At 35.3% G+C, this 13,942-nt stretch overlaps 1 protein-coding gene across 7 annotated transcripts; it reads left to right on the top strand.

The window, feature by feature from the left end:
• LOC147525090 (UDP-N-acetylglucosamine transferase subunit ALG14-like) lies at nucleotides 1-3,630 on the top strand. Of its 7 annotated transcripts, none has more exons than XM_086605277.1 (5): nucleotides 1-583; nucleotides 844-993; nucleotides 1,100-1,159; nucleotides 2,451-2,647; nucleotides 3,173-3,630. In XM_086605277.1, exons 2-5 carry the CDS (start codon nucleotides 970-972, stop codon nucleotides 3,243-3,245), a joined length of 354 nt encoding a protein of 117 aa, XP_086461403.1. In that variant the 5' UTR covers nucleotides 1-583; nucleotides 844-969; the 3' UTR covers nucleotides 3,246-3,630. The 7 variants fall into 7 exon arrangements, 3 of the variants coding, with proteins under 3 accessions (XP_086461403.1, XP_086461407.1, XP_086461398.1); XR_015221024.1 differs by having other exon boundaries at nucleotides 12-583; nucleotides 3,183-3,630; XR_015221026.1 differs by lacking the exon at nucleotides 1-583 and adding an exon at nucleotides 586-705 and having other exon boundaries at nucleotides 3,183-3,630.
• Nucleotides 3,631-13,942: the final 10,312 nt, after the last annotated feature.

Genomic DNA, 13,942 nt, shown 5'->3' with positions numbered 1-13,942 from the left:
CAAATAAGAAGAAAAAGTGTTCCTCTGTTCAGATTGAAAATCCTTTTAAGAGAATTTGGTTATAAAAAGAGCTCAATAGAAACCTAGAAAGCAAGAATCAAATAAGAAGAAAAAGTGTTCCTCTGTTCAGATTGAAAATTACGCTATGAAAGGGACCAACTGTTGAATAGTATATTAACACAAGGATTAATCTGGACATACTACTCGGTTTATATTATGGACCTTTTCTGGAGCGATGTTGCATGATAGCTTTTCATTGTAGTACACAAAAATGAAAAATCCCTCTTATACATTGCTGGTCTTTCCATGGGGAAGAGTTCCACCATTTTAAGTGGGGTTGCATATTCCGTCGCCTTGTGGGGCAGCGTTGCAGCTTACCACTTGAGACTGGCCGTGTGATAAATGTTTTTCTCCTATTTGTGTGATTTCCACTGTCAAAAAGACAATATTATGGTATCAGGTGTTGCGTCTCATTAAAGATCTATTCGGTAGCAATCAATTTTACGGATCAGTGCATACTGATTATTCATTTGGAGATGATATTGTCATGCTACTACATGGGAGCTGAATTTAGCTCTTAAAGGTGATGTTGAACCATAAAATTTTAAATGGATCAGTATGTAAACAGTAAACAATTATTTGTATATTCGGCATAATGAAACCGTTTGACACCTACACTCCAAGTTTAATGTCATCGAGAGAAAAGTAATTAAGTCTCTCTCCCTTCCATCCTCTACATGTAACCATTTGCAGAGTTAACAAAACCAATTTATATGCGACCTTTTCTTACTGTTACTATGTCTAGAGTAACAATTAAGTACCCCTTTTTATATGTCAGTGCAGGCAAATGGTGATAAGGTGAGTAAACCAGCCCAGTTCATTCAGATCTATAGAAGCCGGGAAGTAGGTCAATCGTATTTAACCTCCATTGGTACAACTCTAATTGCCATTGGTCATGCCCTGCTGCTAATGATTAAAATCAGGCCTCAAGTTGTATGTTATCTATCCTTCAACCATTTCTATCGTCATTCATTTCAGTGAGGATGACTTTACTTGAGAATTTTCACATTAGTTATGAATTTTTGCTTCTTCTTTTCAGATTTTATGCAACGGGCCTGGGACTTGTATTCCTCTTTGCATAATTGCATTCTTATTTAAGGTTAGAATTCTATACCTATCATGACTATGATTTTAGACAAATTTAATATGAAGAAAGCATTTCTGATGAAACCTACTCGCGGAAGAGCGAAGTAAGATAAACACCAATTAAAATTAACATAAGACTAAACTCAAAGTTAAAGAAAACACAAAACAAAACATAATTAGATAACACTCAATTGAAATAAATCAACCCTAGAATCATCTCAATAGGGGATAAGCGGGATTTAACCCTCAAACACTCAAGTTTGTACTCACATCAACACTAATGAATTCTATGGCTTAAGGCCCTATTTATAACCTATGGTTTCCAAATCTAAATAGGAAACTAACTCTAATTGACAACTTACATCAATCCTAAGCCAATAAGGAAACTATAAAGCAATTAACTAAAATAGAAATAACTAACTAGAAATAATAGTAATAGGACACTCTCAACACATGGTGCGGCTGGACACCATGTTCCTAATATGCACCACATCAGTTTCTCAGAACCTAACTTATAAGGTTTATATGGAATACTGCATTTAAGTTGGTTTTACTTATGGCTACAAAAAGGTTGTATGTTATATGTTTGTGTGATTTACTTGCATTTGATGTATTGAAAATAGCTTGTAATGACTTCCATAGTGCTTCTAAAGATTCAATATCATAAAAGTGTGTCGATTTTCTATTTAAGTTAAAAAGAAATGGAAATGAAAATTGCATTTACAGCCTTCTCAATGCTTGTTTTGTCTATCAGACACTCTACTCACACTAAAACCAAAGTAAGTTTTTATTCTTGAAGAACACAATGCAAAACTGTTACTTCTCGAAATGGAAATTAGGGCTCGCGATATTTTTTGCTTTCTTCCACCTAGAGTTGGTTAGATTTTAGAATCATCATCCACTTTTTAATGTTGAGAGTATAGCGAGATTGGGGCTCTTTATAAGTGGCCTGCCTCTTTACAAGCGCTTAATGCGTATATTGTGTGTCTGTGCACTGTTTTTCTTTTTTGAAATAATGGCAATGGAATATTGCATTTTATGACTTTCTTATTAGTGCATACAACTCTTCTAAATTGAATATCATTGAAAATGCTTCGGTTTTGAAATAAAATAATTGTAAAACAAGAAAAACAAAGTGGAACTCAAAGTTGCATTTATGGCCTTCGCAATGCTTCTTTCGTCTGAATGAACATTCTACTCAATAGAAATATTAGTCAATTTATATCCATGATAAAGTACTTGCAACTCTACTTAATTTCTTAATGAGTTCAAGCTCTCCATTCTTTTTGTACCTTAATGTGTAGGTAGTTGGGATCAGATGGTCATCCATCTTTTATGTTGAAAGTATAGCAAGAGTGAGGAGGCTTTCTTTAAGTGGCTTGCTTCTTTACAAGTTACGAATGGCTGATCAGTTCTTTGTGCAATGGCCTCAACTCGAAAAGAAATATCCTCGAGCTCATTATGTTGGTTGTCTCATGAGGCTGAATGAATCATCCCATTGGTACAAATATCGCCTTTACCAGAAAATTGTTCTTCTTCACTTTAACAAAGTATTTTCCTGTCAACCCTGAGGGTGGGTGTAGGCACAAGGGTAAGGTTGCCTCATTCTGAACTGGAAGTCAAGACAACCTTAGTTACCTTGCACAGTCGAGATTACTGTTGTCTGGCATATGAGGAATTGGAAGTAGACACAGAAATGAACTGGTCTATCTGATGAAGGCTGTGCATTGTGATGGTGCATACAACCTACATGAGTAGTATAAATCCTCCTAGTTCCTACTTATTAGATGGAAATAATACTCTAAAGCTATGCTAGTTTTGTCTCTAGTTGCAGGAACGTTTTGCCTATGTTACTGTTTCTGCTGACCATATAGGAGTTTAGTCACGGATGAAGATTTTCATGTTGGATTAATTATGAACTTTACAACTCTCCGGAGCTGTAATTTCATTTGTATAACCGGAGTTGCACTCAGTAATGAACCTTCAATAATCAGTGTCCTCACTGACAATTTCTAACTTGTTGCAGTCACTTGCAGATAACTTCAAGGTCAATGGACAGTAGCAGACTGCAGGGTAGAGCGCTACCTAACGTAGCATGACCATGCATCTAACCAGTGTACGAAACAATTTTGCTACAATGAAGAATTGTGTTCCTCAGGTTCAATTCTGGTATCTTTCTCCGTCAGAATTCCGAGCTCAAACTGAACGTTGTGGGTGATGGTGAATTGGTTAGCAACGAATGAAAGAGGACACAAGGAAGGGGAAAAGAGGATTCAAAATCATGCGAAGAATGTTAAACACAGTTTACCATGTATTCACAGAGTCTCAATGTCCACCATTTCAGGAAAGATTCATTTTTTTTGGAATGTCGGACAAGGGTGTAAAGTGGCTATAGTGTACTGTTTCTTGTTACTTTTTTTGCCTCATCACTTCTTGAACTGGTTCAGAGAAGAAAAATATGAAACCAAAACAACATTAGTCACATTTTTCTATTGTTTTATCTTCACACATTTCTTGGGCCTTTTCATTCGAGAGATTCGGGCTATTGTACCAAGGAGTGACTGGCCTTTTCAATTGGAACACCACAATGGCTCAATTGGATGTTAGTTTCTGACGTTGTGGTGTTAGAAAGGACCTGATGACCTGGTCTGTTTGTTCAAATAAGAGGAAGGGGAACTCTGGGGAAGGAGGGCGACGATCAACCAATAACACCTGATCTAAGTCCTATGGTTTACTCGAATACCAGCATGTGCATAAAACCATGAGATTCGTACTGTGACCAAGCATGATGTGACTGCTCCAACTGGGGGAATAAGAATTACCGTATAGGGGATTTAAAATTCCATAAAATGCGCAAGGCAACCACCTTGACCAGGTATTGGAGGTCGAACGGTAGCTGGATGGATGCTTGGTGAACAGCCTTCTGCATAGAGTCCAACACAAGATTGGCTCAAGTTCTTATCAGCATTAGTTTCAACTGTTGAGTGGTTGGCGAAGTATGTCAGGAGGATAAATAGGCCGGCGTTAGTGTCTGGTAGGGCATCAGAAAAACTGGAGCTTAGTGATGGTTGTAGTAGTAGAAGAAGCATTGGAAGAGACGGAAGAGGCCGAAGGAGTTTGCAAGTGAAAGAAGGTACCTTAATAAAGGCTTTTCACAAGACCTAATTGTGGGGATAGTGGAGCATTTGAGTTCAGTATATATATGCTTAGCATAGAAGCGAAGTGATAATTTCTTTGGTTGGTAGGTTATAATAACATGGTTTACACTATTTATTGATTATCTCTTCACTTGCATTTCACAACTTTTGGTTAACCCCGTGGAATTGTTGTCAAAAACAATAAGTCAAGAACAGCCTTTTAGCTTCCCTTCAAGGAAAAATTATTGATGTAGGCTTCATAATTTGTTCCGTAATATGGTTGTTATATAAAGAACAAATTGGGATATCTCTTGGTTTGAGGCCCTTGGCTACATTTCATCTCTAGCAGTCCACTGAGCAATTGACTGTTGCTTACTCATGAAAGGAGAAACAAAAACTCATGTTGATTAAGAATGCAAGAAATTCGCCCCAATTTAGATTCAAAACAACTCGAGGACAAAGTTTTTTTATAATCACTCACAAAACCATTTACATTGTCGAAATAACTCACGAACCCAGTTTTAAAATTTTAATAACCCTCAAAGACAAATTAAGTTAGCCCGATCCATTTTATTTCTCTTAAATACCACTTTTACCCTTTCGTGTTTTTATATATAATTGAAAGATGTTTTCAAAATTAGAAATCACACGATGCGCTCTAGTTTTAGGATTTCCTCAAAGTGAAGATTTCAATCTATTACTTCTTCTTTCTCAACTGAAAATCGAGTGATTTCCTCAACCGAAGGTTTCAATCCATAGCTTCTTCTTCTTGATGTCTAAAAAGGTTTATTCAAACTTTGTATTTATAACCTATATGTTTATAGCAGTTTGAAATCATCTATTGATTTTGTTTATAGCTCATTTTATTATGGGTTGTAATGATGTCTAAAAACGTGAGTTTTTAATTTGTTTTGTTTGTTCATTTTTTAGATTAGATCTGTGATTTTGAGATGTAATTGGTTTGTGGTTTTATATCATGCTTGTTTTGAAAACGCTCTTTTATGTACTTTTCTTAATTGCACTTTAGGTTTTGATTTTGTTTTTTGTTATGAACAATTATTGTTCATACATATAATAATTGTTCATACACAAACAATTATGAACAACCAATGTTCATAGTTATTTGTGCTTGAACAATGATTGGTCATATCTTGTTGTATATTTTAAATGATCCCAATGTTGTACTCGTATTGTAAATACATTTGAAGATGCATTTTTTTACTATGATTTTGTAGTTTATATGGATCTTAGTGTGATTGGAGTTTTTTTGATACAATGGTGGTAGTCTTTCCATTCATATTGGATTGGATTCTTCTATTGATGATGTTACACAAGAGTTATATGGAAAATGGCCTAATTTGAGATTAAAATGTTATAATATGTGTTTCAACCGTGACGAGAAAGATAACTTGATTGAATCTGATTGGGAGTTGCATTCTTTGGTTTGTTATTGTTTTGCAAAGAAGATTGCAATTGTTGAGATCAAAGTGGTTGTTTGTGTGACTTCGTTGATTACCTCTAGTGGTTATATTCCTACAAGCTCTTCAAGTTCATCAAGTTCTTCAATTGGTGGTGGTGGTATGGTTGTTGTTCGTAAACCTTACAAGTCTGATTTTTGGGCAAGAAACTTTGATGGCGATGTTGGGCAGCAATTTGCTTTAGGAGTGCCTGAGTTTCACTATAAATTGATAGAGTATTCGATTGTCAGTGGTTACAAATATGAATTAATCAAGAATGACGAGTTTAGAGTGACCGCGGTTTGTGAGAATAAGGAGGGAAATTGTGAATGGTGTATACACTCTTGCGATACATATGGAAGTTTTGAAATTAAGAAGATTAATCTTACACACACTTGTGGGTTTTGCATTTAAAGACTACAATCATCCTCCTCTCACTTCTTATCTTGTAATGACTCATATTTTGGATTTTGCTAGAGATAAACCATCTTTATCATTGGGAGATATTACTTCTTTTTATATTCATAAGTATGGGCTTAAGATTTCTAAACATATGAGTTATGCGGGTAAGAAGTTGGAATTGACAGAGTTGTATGGTGATGTTGCTTTATCATATAATAAACTTTTGTGGTATACGAAAGAGTTGAAGAGAAGAGATCCTGGGAATTGTGTTAATCTTCAGGTGAATGAAGATAGTGAGAAGTTTGAGAGGGTGTTTGTTGCTTTTGAATCAAGTATTAATCGTTTTAAATACTGTCGAGCAATGATGTATTTAGATGGAACCTTCTTGAGATCAGAGTATAAAAGGTGTTTGTTGGCTACTACTGCAAAAAATGGAGATCAAGGTGTTCCCCTAATTTTACTTGCATTTTTTATTGTTGAATATGTATTATTCATATCTGCTTAAAGGTATGAACAATGAGTTTTCATACTCCAATAGGTGATAGATGTACTTTTGCACGTGTAAAAATATTTGACTCTCACACACACTTGAGTACACTTGTTCAATTACCTTACTCACGTGCACGTTGGAATACACTTCGAGTAAGGGAATCGTTCCACACTTAGAGTCTAGAGCACTTGTTTGTAGTTACTTCACTAGAATTTCTACCTAGGGAATTCGTGAGAAGGATTTGCGGTTGATTAATCAAACTACTCTACGATGTTTGGAATTCAACTTACTAAAATTTAAAAAGCAAAAACCGATTTTCTTATGATCCTTAGATTCTACAAATTACAACAACTTAACTTGATTGTAAAGAAAATACAATAAAAAAGAAAATTCAACTTATTACTTAGAAATGATTTTAAATTAACTACATAGATTTGAAATCATATTACAAGCTGACAAAAACCAAAAAAACTACAAACATGGAAACTTTCTACTCTGGACTAAAACTAGCTAATGGAGCAAAAGTTATTTCTTGCTACTAAAGCCTCCCTTTTATAACAAGAGAGTCCTCTCATTTTCCTTCATCCCACATGAATTTCCAACTGCCCCATTTAATTCTAAATCAAGACTTTCTAATCTTTTCCACCTAATTAGCCATGACTTTGTGTGTACTTAATCATGGTTTTTATTTGCCATATAATCAAGACTTTGTGCCAAAATCAAATAAATTTGTTTGCCACCTAATCATGCCACCAATTAGGACTTTTATGCCAAAGTGCATACAAATCTTTCATGGTTTTAATACAGCTTGCAACTTGACGTGTGAGATTGATCATCAGATTCTGTGGGTCTGCATAGTAGGTCCCTTATGCTTCAACCAATGGTGGATCCAAAAGTTGACTTTTTACAAAGTCCCGCCTATGCATAGAGCTCGTCGCATTGATCGTTTTGATGGTTCATTTTCCGCCATTAGAGTCCAGGTTCAGAAGTTATAGGCTTCTGGAGTTTGATGTTTTTCGGCACGTTCATCTTGTTCTGTCTTAAAATTGTCCTTTTTGCTTCCCTGGGCTTTGGTTGGGCCTCACGTGGGCTAAATTGGAAGACTTCATGTAGACACCCTATTCCGTGCTTAAATATTGGCTTTTATCCCCATTTTCGCGTTGATTGCTCAAACCTGCGAAAGCACGAAAATACGACTATTTCATGATTATTAAACACATAATTAACCAAAATTCTATGTCTTTATGGGGTTTTATATTACAGTTTTGGGTGCTTATCATACCACCCCGAAACAGCATTTTGCTTGTCATCAAACAAAGAATAGACATTAAAACAGATAAGTAGCCAAAAATGTGTAGTCCTAAAACTAATTCTCGTTCTGCAGAGTGTGATTGCATTGACCGTATGCAACAAGGCCTTTAACCACTAGGAATTCCCTAGTGGATGAGTTATAGCCTCGTGAGAGTTTTCTAGAGAAAATACACACAAACTTCACATATACTACAACGACTCAATAACAAAGGCTTGTTCCCTTAATTAATCTAAGATATCTATACATCTCTTTAGCGGGGAACGAGGATTAATTCCTTTTAAACTCAAGTTAATATTGATTAGCTCCTCAATGTGCGTTTTATTACCCTTACATTACTGCATTACAGCCATTCTTACGCTTAATGAAAAGACAACTCATTGGTTTTATTGCCTTTTTTAGGTTACAGAGAAATTCATACCATTTATCATAAAAGCTGCGTGCGTCTTAGCACCAAAAGGAGCCTTAATTACGCTTATTATAAAGACTAGAAGCTGCTATAAAAAAGTGCTGAAAAAGTCAAAGGTCAAAGTCAAAGGTCAAAGGTCAAGGACTCATAACCAAGGAGCTGAAAATCAAGTCCTCAACTCAGAAGACCAAAGATAAATGTCCTTAACACAAAAGATGGCTTTCTCTAAAACCTATTTTGATCAAGAAGAAATCAAAAAGCAAAAGGAAAAAGCAAAAACATAAAGCAAGTGGTGAGGTGTCTCAAATGTAATGGAGAAGGGCAAATTAGTTATTGTCATAAAGTAGGGGTATAAGAACTAAAAGTTAGGGAGAGAGAATGCACCTAGACTTAATCTAGTGTCATGTAGGATTTAATTTCTAGTCTTTTTTTCATTCAAGTTATTTACTTTATTGTTCTTCATTTTCAATATAAAATCTTGTTATTTGCTTTTGCTATTCAATCAATCAATCATCTTTCTTTGTTGTTCTTGTTTCAATCTTTTCATTTCATTTCTTCAAGTTTTTGTTCTTCAATCATTATAACTTAAGCTTTTCAATGTTCTTCATAACCGAGTTAACTAATACAAGTCCTAAACTAAAGATTCTACCTTCCTTCCTTCTAAAACTCCCATCCATTCAAACTCTAAACAATCTTTGGTGAACGATCACTTCCACTCTTTTGAAGACCACCACCAATACTACTACTTCAAATGGCACCGCTGTCATGGATTGCAGGAGCAAGAATGCTTAGTTGAGCATCTAAGGAGGAAAGCATCACTCTCACCTTTTCACTTCTTATTTTTCTAATTTTCGTTGATTTATTTTGTTATTTTTCATTACTGACTTACTTTTTTGTAAATCCAAGTTCGAGATCAACATGTTGGAGAGGAGCTGAAGCTGCAACTGAAAGACGACTGAACTTCACTAGAACCCGATGGGCGACCGCACCCTTGCCGACGGGCGACCGCGAGTCTACCTCCACACACCACTATTTGATTTTTTCACAGTTTAGTTGTTTTTTGTGCTTGTTTGTATTGTGAAGCTCGTATTTTGTAATAAAATAGTATAAATTAGTGGAACTTGTTTATAATAGATAGAGATATAAAGAAAAATAAAAAAAAAAAAAAATAGAAAAAATAAGTTTTGATTGATTGTATGGATGAACATGAGTGAACACTTGGTTAAAGTTCTAAACTTACCAAGAGATTAGAGTTTTCATTGCCTTGAGAAGTTCAAGTGTGTGAGGCAAGTCGTGAATCATACGCTCGCACACTTTGAATCAATTTGGTAATCAACACTCTAACTAAGTTTAGCTCTAGTTAATCTAGATAATCTATCTAAACTAGTTAATCTATTAGATTAGTTTAGTATTAGTTTAGTTTTATGTTTTGGGCCCTTAAAGGCAAAGTTGTATAATTATTAAAAAGCCCACAGTCCGGCTTACCTTTTAAGTGGTCATTTTTTGTAATATAAAACAGGGAAAAGCTTGAACGATTGGGCCTGATTCTCAGATCACGCGCCAACCAACGTTGCCTTCTCCTTAAGTAGCGTGCTTACACGGCTTGAGAGGTAAATTCTAAACCTCCTCGAAGCCCACATAAGAGGATACCTTGTGTGTTCAAGCATGCTTACGTGATTGTTTGAAATTTAATTTCCGCACTGCAATTTACATTCACGCGTAAGGCTGAACCTAAGCCACATAACAACCATTGGGAAGTCATTCCCTAATGTAGATAAATTGGCTGTTGCTTAATTCTTGAAGCCCTAGACCAAAAAAATGAATTAAAATCAACTAACTAGAGCCCAAAGTAGTCACGCTCGTCCAGAAAAGGAAAAAAATATATCCACGAGGATTTAGAGTAATCAGTTACTAGATTTCGGTGGACCAACTACCTTCATCACTCCCCTCCCCCAAATTCATCGTGAGTGAGATTCTTGGTAGCACACCACTTAGTGAAGTGACTGCCTCATCTTCTGAGACGTGTAGTAAAGTCATCCTAGTCTCGCGCCGAATTATTTCCTTGAACAGGGCATAATAAATTATTGACCAAGTGACAAACGTAAAATGAATAGTTTTACTTATGAATAAAGCGATGAAACTCTAAACGAAAGTAAAACTACACAATAAACTTATACGAAAACTTATCAAAGATTTCTACTCTCGATACTATTGAAGTAGAGTTGGAATAGAAGATTCGTTCCACTCTTAGTTCTTTAGCATTCAAGTTTCCTACGACTATCAATCCTACCAAAGTAAATGAGAGAATTACAAATTATACTACAAAATGCTACGGAATACTAAGATTTGAATCTAGAATAAGAATTAGGGGGGAATTGAATCCACCTTGAATCCAACTTAAGAACTAGCATAGATTGTTGTAATCCAATTTTTACGTTCTTACGGTAAGAATTGGTCGTTCTAATCCCTCATTATACATGGCACCTCTACCAATTCATAACTAGCATATGAGGACGTTCACCCATTCTCATGGCGAATTAACGTCCTTCTAGAGTGGAATAGACTCTTACAACGATTCTAAGCTAACAAAATCAAGTTTTCATCAAAGCTTCATGTTTAGCCTCGATTCATCAAACTATCATTTCCAAATGAAATTGAATAAGACATAATATAAAAATTCTACCTTTATTGAATTTAACTAACCAATAACTGAAATCTAAATTAACAACTAAGAATTGAATTACAACTAATAACTGAATTTAGATAAAAGTAATTCAATAAATAATAAAATAGAATTTAACAATAACTAACTATTTTATTTATCTAATGAATGATAAACAATTATTCAATACTTAATATAAAACAAGGAATGAAAACTAATTAATAAACTAATTAAAATTCTCAAAACTAGATTTAGAACTAAGGTTTTAATGGCTACTCTAATGGCTACTTTCTAACCTAAACTAATTGATACTTAAGAGCTAAGTCTTGTGTGTTGAAATGGAGGAGACCAGATCCACATTTTCGTGCATGGGCTGAGGGTCCATATTTTGGGCCAGAAAATCGAGCCCAAAGCCTAATTTCTTCAGTCCACCGGCCCCTTTTCAGCTAGCTTTGACTTCAATAGACTTTTCATCCACTTTTACTCCTCTGATTGGGTCAAGGTTTGGACCATTAGAAAGCTCTTTCCAAGCCGGTCGTTTTGACATAAGGTACGCCCAATTCCGAGGCTTGAGTCCAAATATACAATCTTCGGAAGTTCTGCTGACTTTTGTGTGTTGTTTCTGCCCGTCTTGGCCTTTAATCCCAGAACTTCTTAGCAACCAACCCTTTGCTCCTTTATATCTCCAAAGTGGAAAATTTCTGCATATAATTGAGTTCCATGTTTGAAATACATAAAAGCACGTAATTAACATTAACTCTTATTTATTACTCGCATAATTGGTCTAAAAGTATTATTATTAAGGGGTTAAAACTACAGTTTTGGGCTCTTATCACCAAGAAAAGTTTTCAAAACTCCATACTTGCAAAAACAAATTTTGATTGCTTGAGCATACTTTGCATCGTTTGGGCATGTTAGGAGAGTTTTGCAGTCTTGCTAAAAGTGCGTGATACTGCGTTTAGGCACTATAGGTATTAGAAAAAATAAAACTTACTCACGTAGGAGAGCACGTCGTCTGAAGAAGAGTATTTGGTTGTGGTGGGAAGGGTTTTGTTGTTCATTTTAGATTCTTTGTTTAGAGGATGGTTTTGATGGATGAAACACTAAACTTTGTAACTCTTCTCTCCTATTTTCTTATGGCTATTTGGAATTACTCTCAATCTTAAACTATTGGTTGACTTGTAGAGGGATGAAAACTAGCTTTTAACTTGTTGTTTAATCGAACATGGAATGGAGGCTTGTATTTAAAACACTAAAGCTTGAACAACATGAAAATGGAAAATAAGTAAATAACAATTTAATTAAAACATTTAATCTACTCCTAATGACCAAAGATTAGCTCTAGGGTAAAATTCTTTCTCTACAACTTTGGTTTATATAGGACACCATTTATAATTATACTCTTCCTTCTAGAAACAATCTCATGGGCTTTTGACCTAAGCCCATACACTAGAAATCTTGAACTTGGCTTTAGGTCCCTGGGTTAGTAGCTTTTAATCTTGAGTCCTTGAGTCCTTGACTTTGACTATCCGGCACTGTTGATCCTAAGCTGGAATCTTCCCAAGCATTGTAAATAGCCTTTTTTTTTGTGCCAAATGCACGTATTAGGAATATGCGTCATAAATGGCCTATATCCTGCAAATGGTAGCAAAAGCTATAAGTTGTCTGTTCATTAAGCATAAGAAGGGCATATTTGAAGCATTGTAAAGGTAATAAAACGCATATTTGGGGACTGATCAACTACCCCCAAACAACATTTTGCTTGTCCTCAAGCAAAAGATGGGAGAGAAAAAAAAACTAAGATCACAAATGTGTGATTTATTATACTAGTCTCGTTTCACAGAGTGCGATTGCATTAACCATATGCAACAAGGCCTTAAACCACTACGACTTCCTTAGTGGATGAGCTTAAGCCTTGTGAGAGTTTTCTAGAGAAGGTACTCACAAACTTCCTCTATTTAGTACAAAGGGTCTTGTTTCCTTATTTATTCTCAGAGGTTTATACATCTCATTAACGGGGAATAAAAAAAAGCTCCTTTGAACTCAGAATAATATATATACATTAGTTTAATCATCTAAAGATAAACGTTCAAAACATTAGTGGTGAAATGCAAAAGCAGAGTCGTTTCTGAAACTTTTGAAGAGCATCCTTAAATTGGGTTCGCACAGGGGTGTGTTGCAATCACAACTCTCTGATAGATTCACTCAAGTTTCATTTTCTCAAGTGTAGAGTGAACTTATATTCCTTATATACTCGAATGACGTCCAAGGAAACCGGGGCCGATTGATCACAATATCCACTTACTATCACACCATCCTATTCCTAGTTGAGTTAGAGGTCTTTTATTAGGAATTATGGGGCTAAGGTAGCGGTTTTGAAATAAAGGGAAGGGAAAACAAACTCTGATAAGTTGAGAAATTGGGTCTTCAGGATATTTATAACTAGAGAAGAACCTCGTTTTGTTTTTTGCTTCCGAATTTGTGATTCATTCTTTAGCCCTTTGGCTTTATGACTCCATATGATTTCAATCTTTAAATCTTTTCTTTCTTTTCTCTTTTGAAGCTTCTAACTATTCTGTTTTTGTACAAAGCCTTCTCTTCTCTTTTTTAAAAATCATCCAATTCTCAACTCGTCAGCTGGGTAAGCTTTTTATTGTGTGTGGTAATGGTTCAAGAATTGATGACGAAGAAATAAAAAGGCTTTTAGAATTTGGTAAAAGCTCAAGGGTGGTAACTAGAGGAAAAATTATCTTTTTGGGTTTTTAACGTTTATTTGGCTATATCGATCCAAAAAGGGCCTAAATTCTCTCCTAGGATATGGCGTGGTGATCAAGCAAGTGGACGTATTATCTTTCTATCCGGACATCCTTGTGTCATCACTCAATAATCATTTAGATGAGGCTTTTGGCTAGATTCTCACAAGATATCAC

The sequence above is a fragment of the Coptis chinensis genome, chromosome 1 (assembly GCF_015680905.1).
Source record: "Coptis chinensis isolate HL-2020 chromosome 1, ASM1568090v1, whole genome shotgun sequence".
Classification (NCBI taxonomy): domain Eukaryota; kingdom Viridiplantae; phylum Streptophyta; class Magnoliopsida; order Ranunculales; family Ranunculaceae; genus Coptis; species Coptis chinensis.
The sequence above is the reverse complement of the archived record's forward strand: the minus strand, read 5'-3'. Positions and strand labels throughout refer to the sequence as shown.

Coding starts and splice junctions, on each gene's coding strand:
- LOC147525090 (XM_086605272.1), top strand. CDS start 832: ATGTCAGTGCAGGCAAATGGTGATAAGGTGAGTAAACCAGCCCAGTTC. Junction 994..1,099: donor TTAAAATCAGGCCTCAAGTT/GTATGTTATCTA, acceptor TCTTCTTTTCAG/ATTTTATGCAACGGGCCTGG. Junction 1,160..2,450: donor TAATTGCATTCTTATTTAAG/GTTAGAATTCTA, acceptor CTTAATGTGTAG/GTAGTTGGGATCAGATGGTC.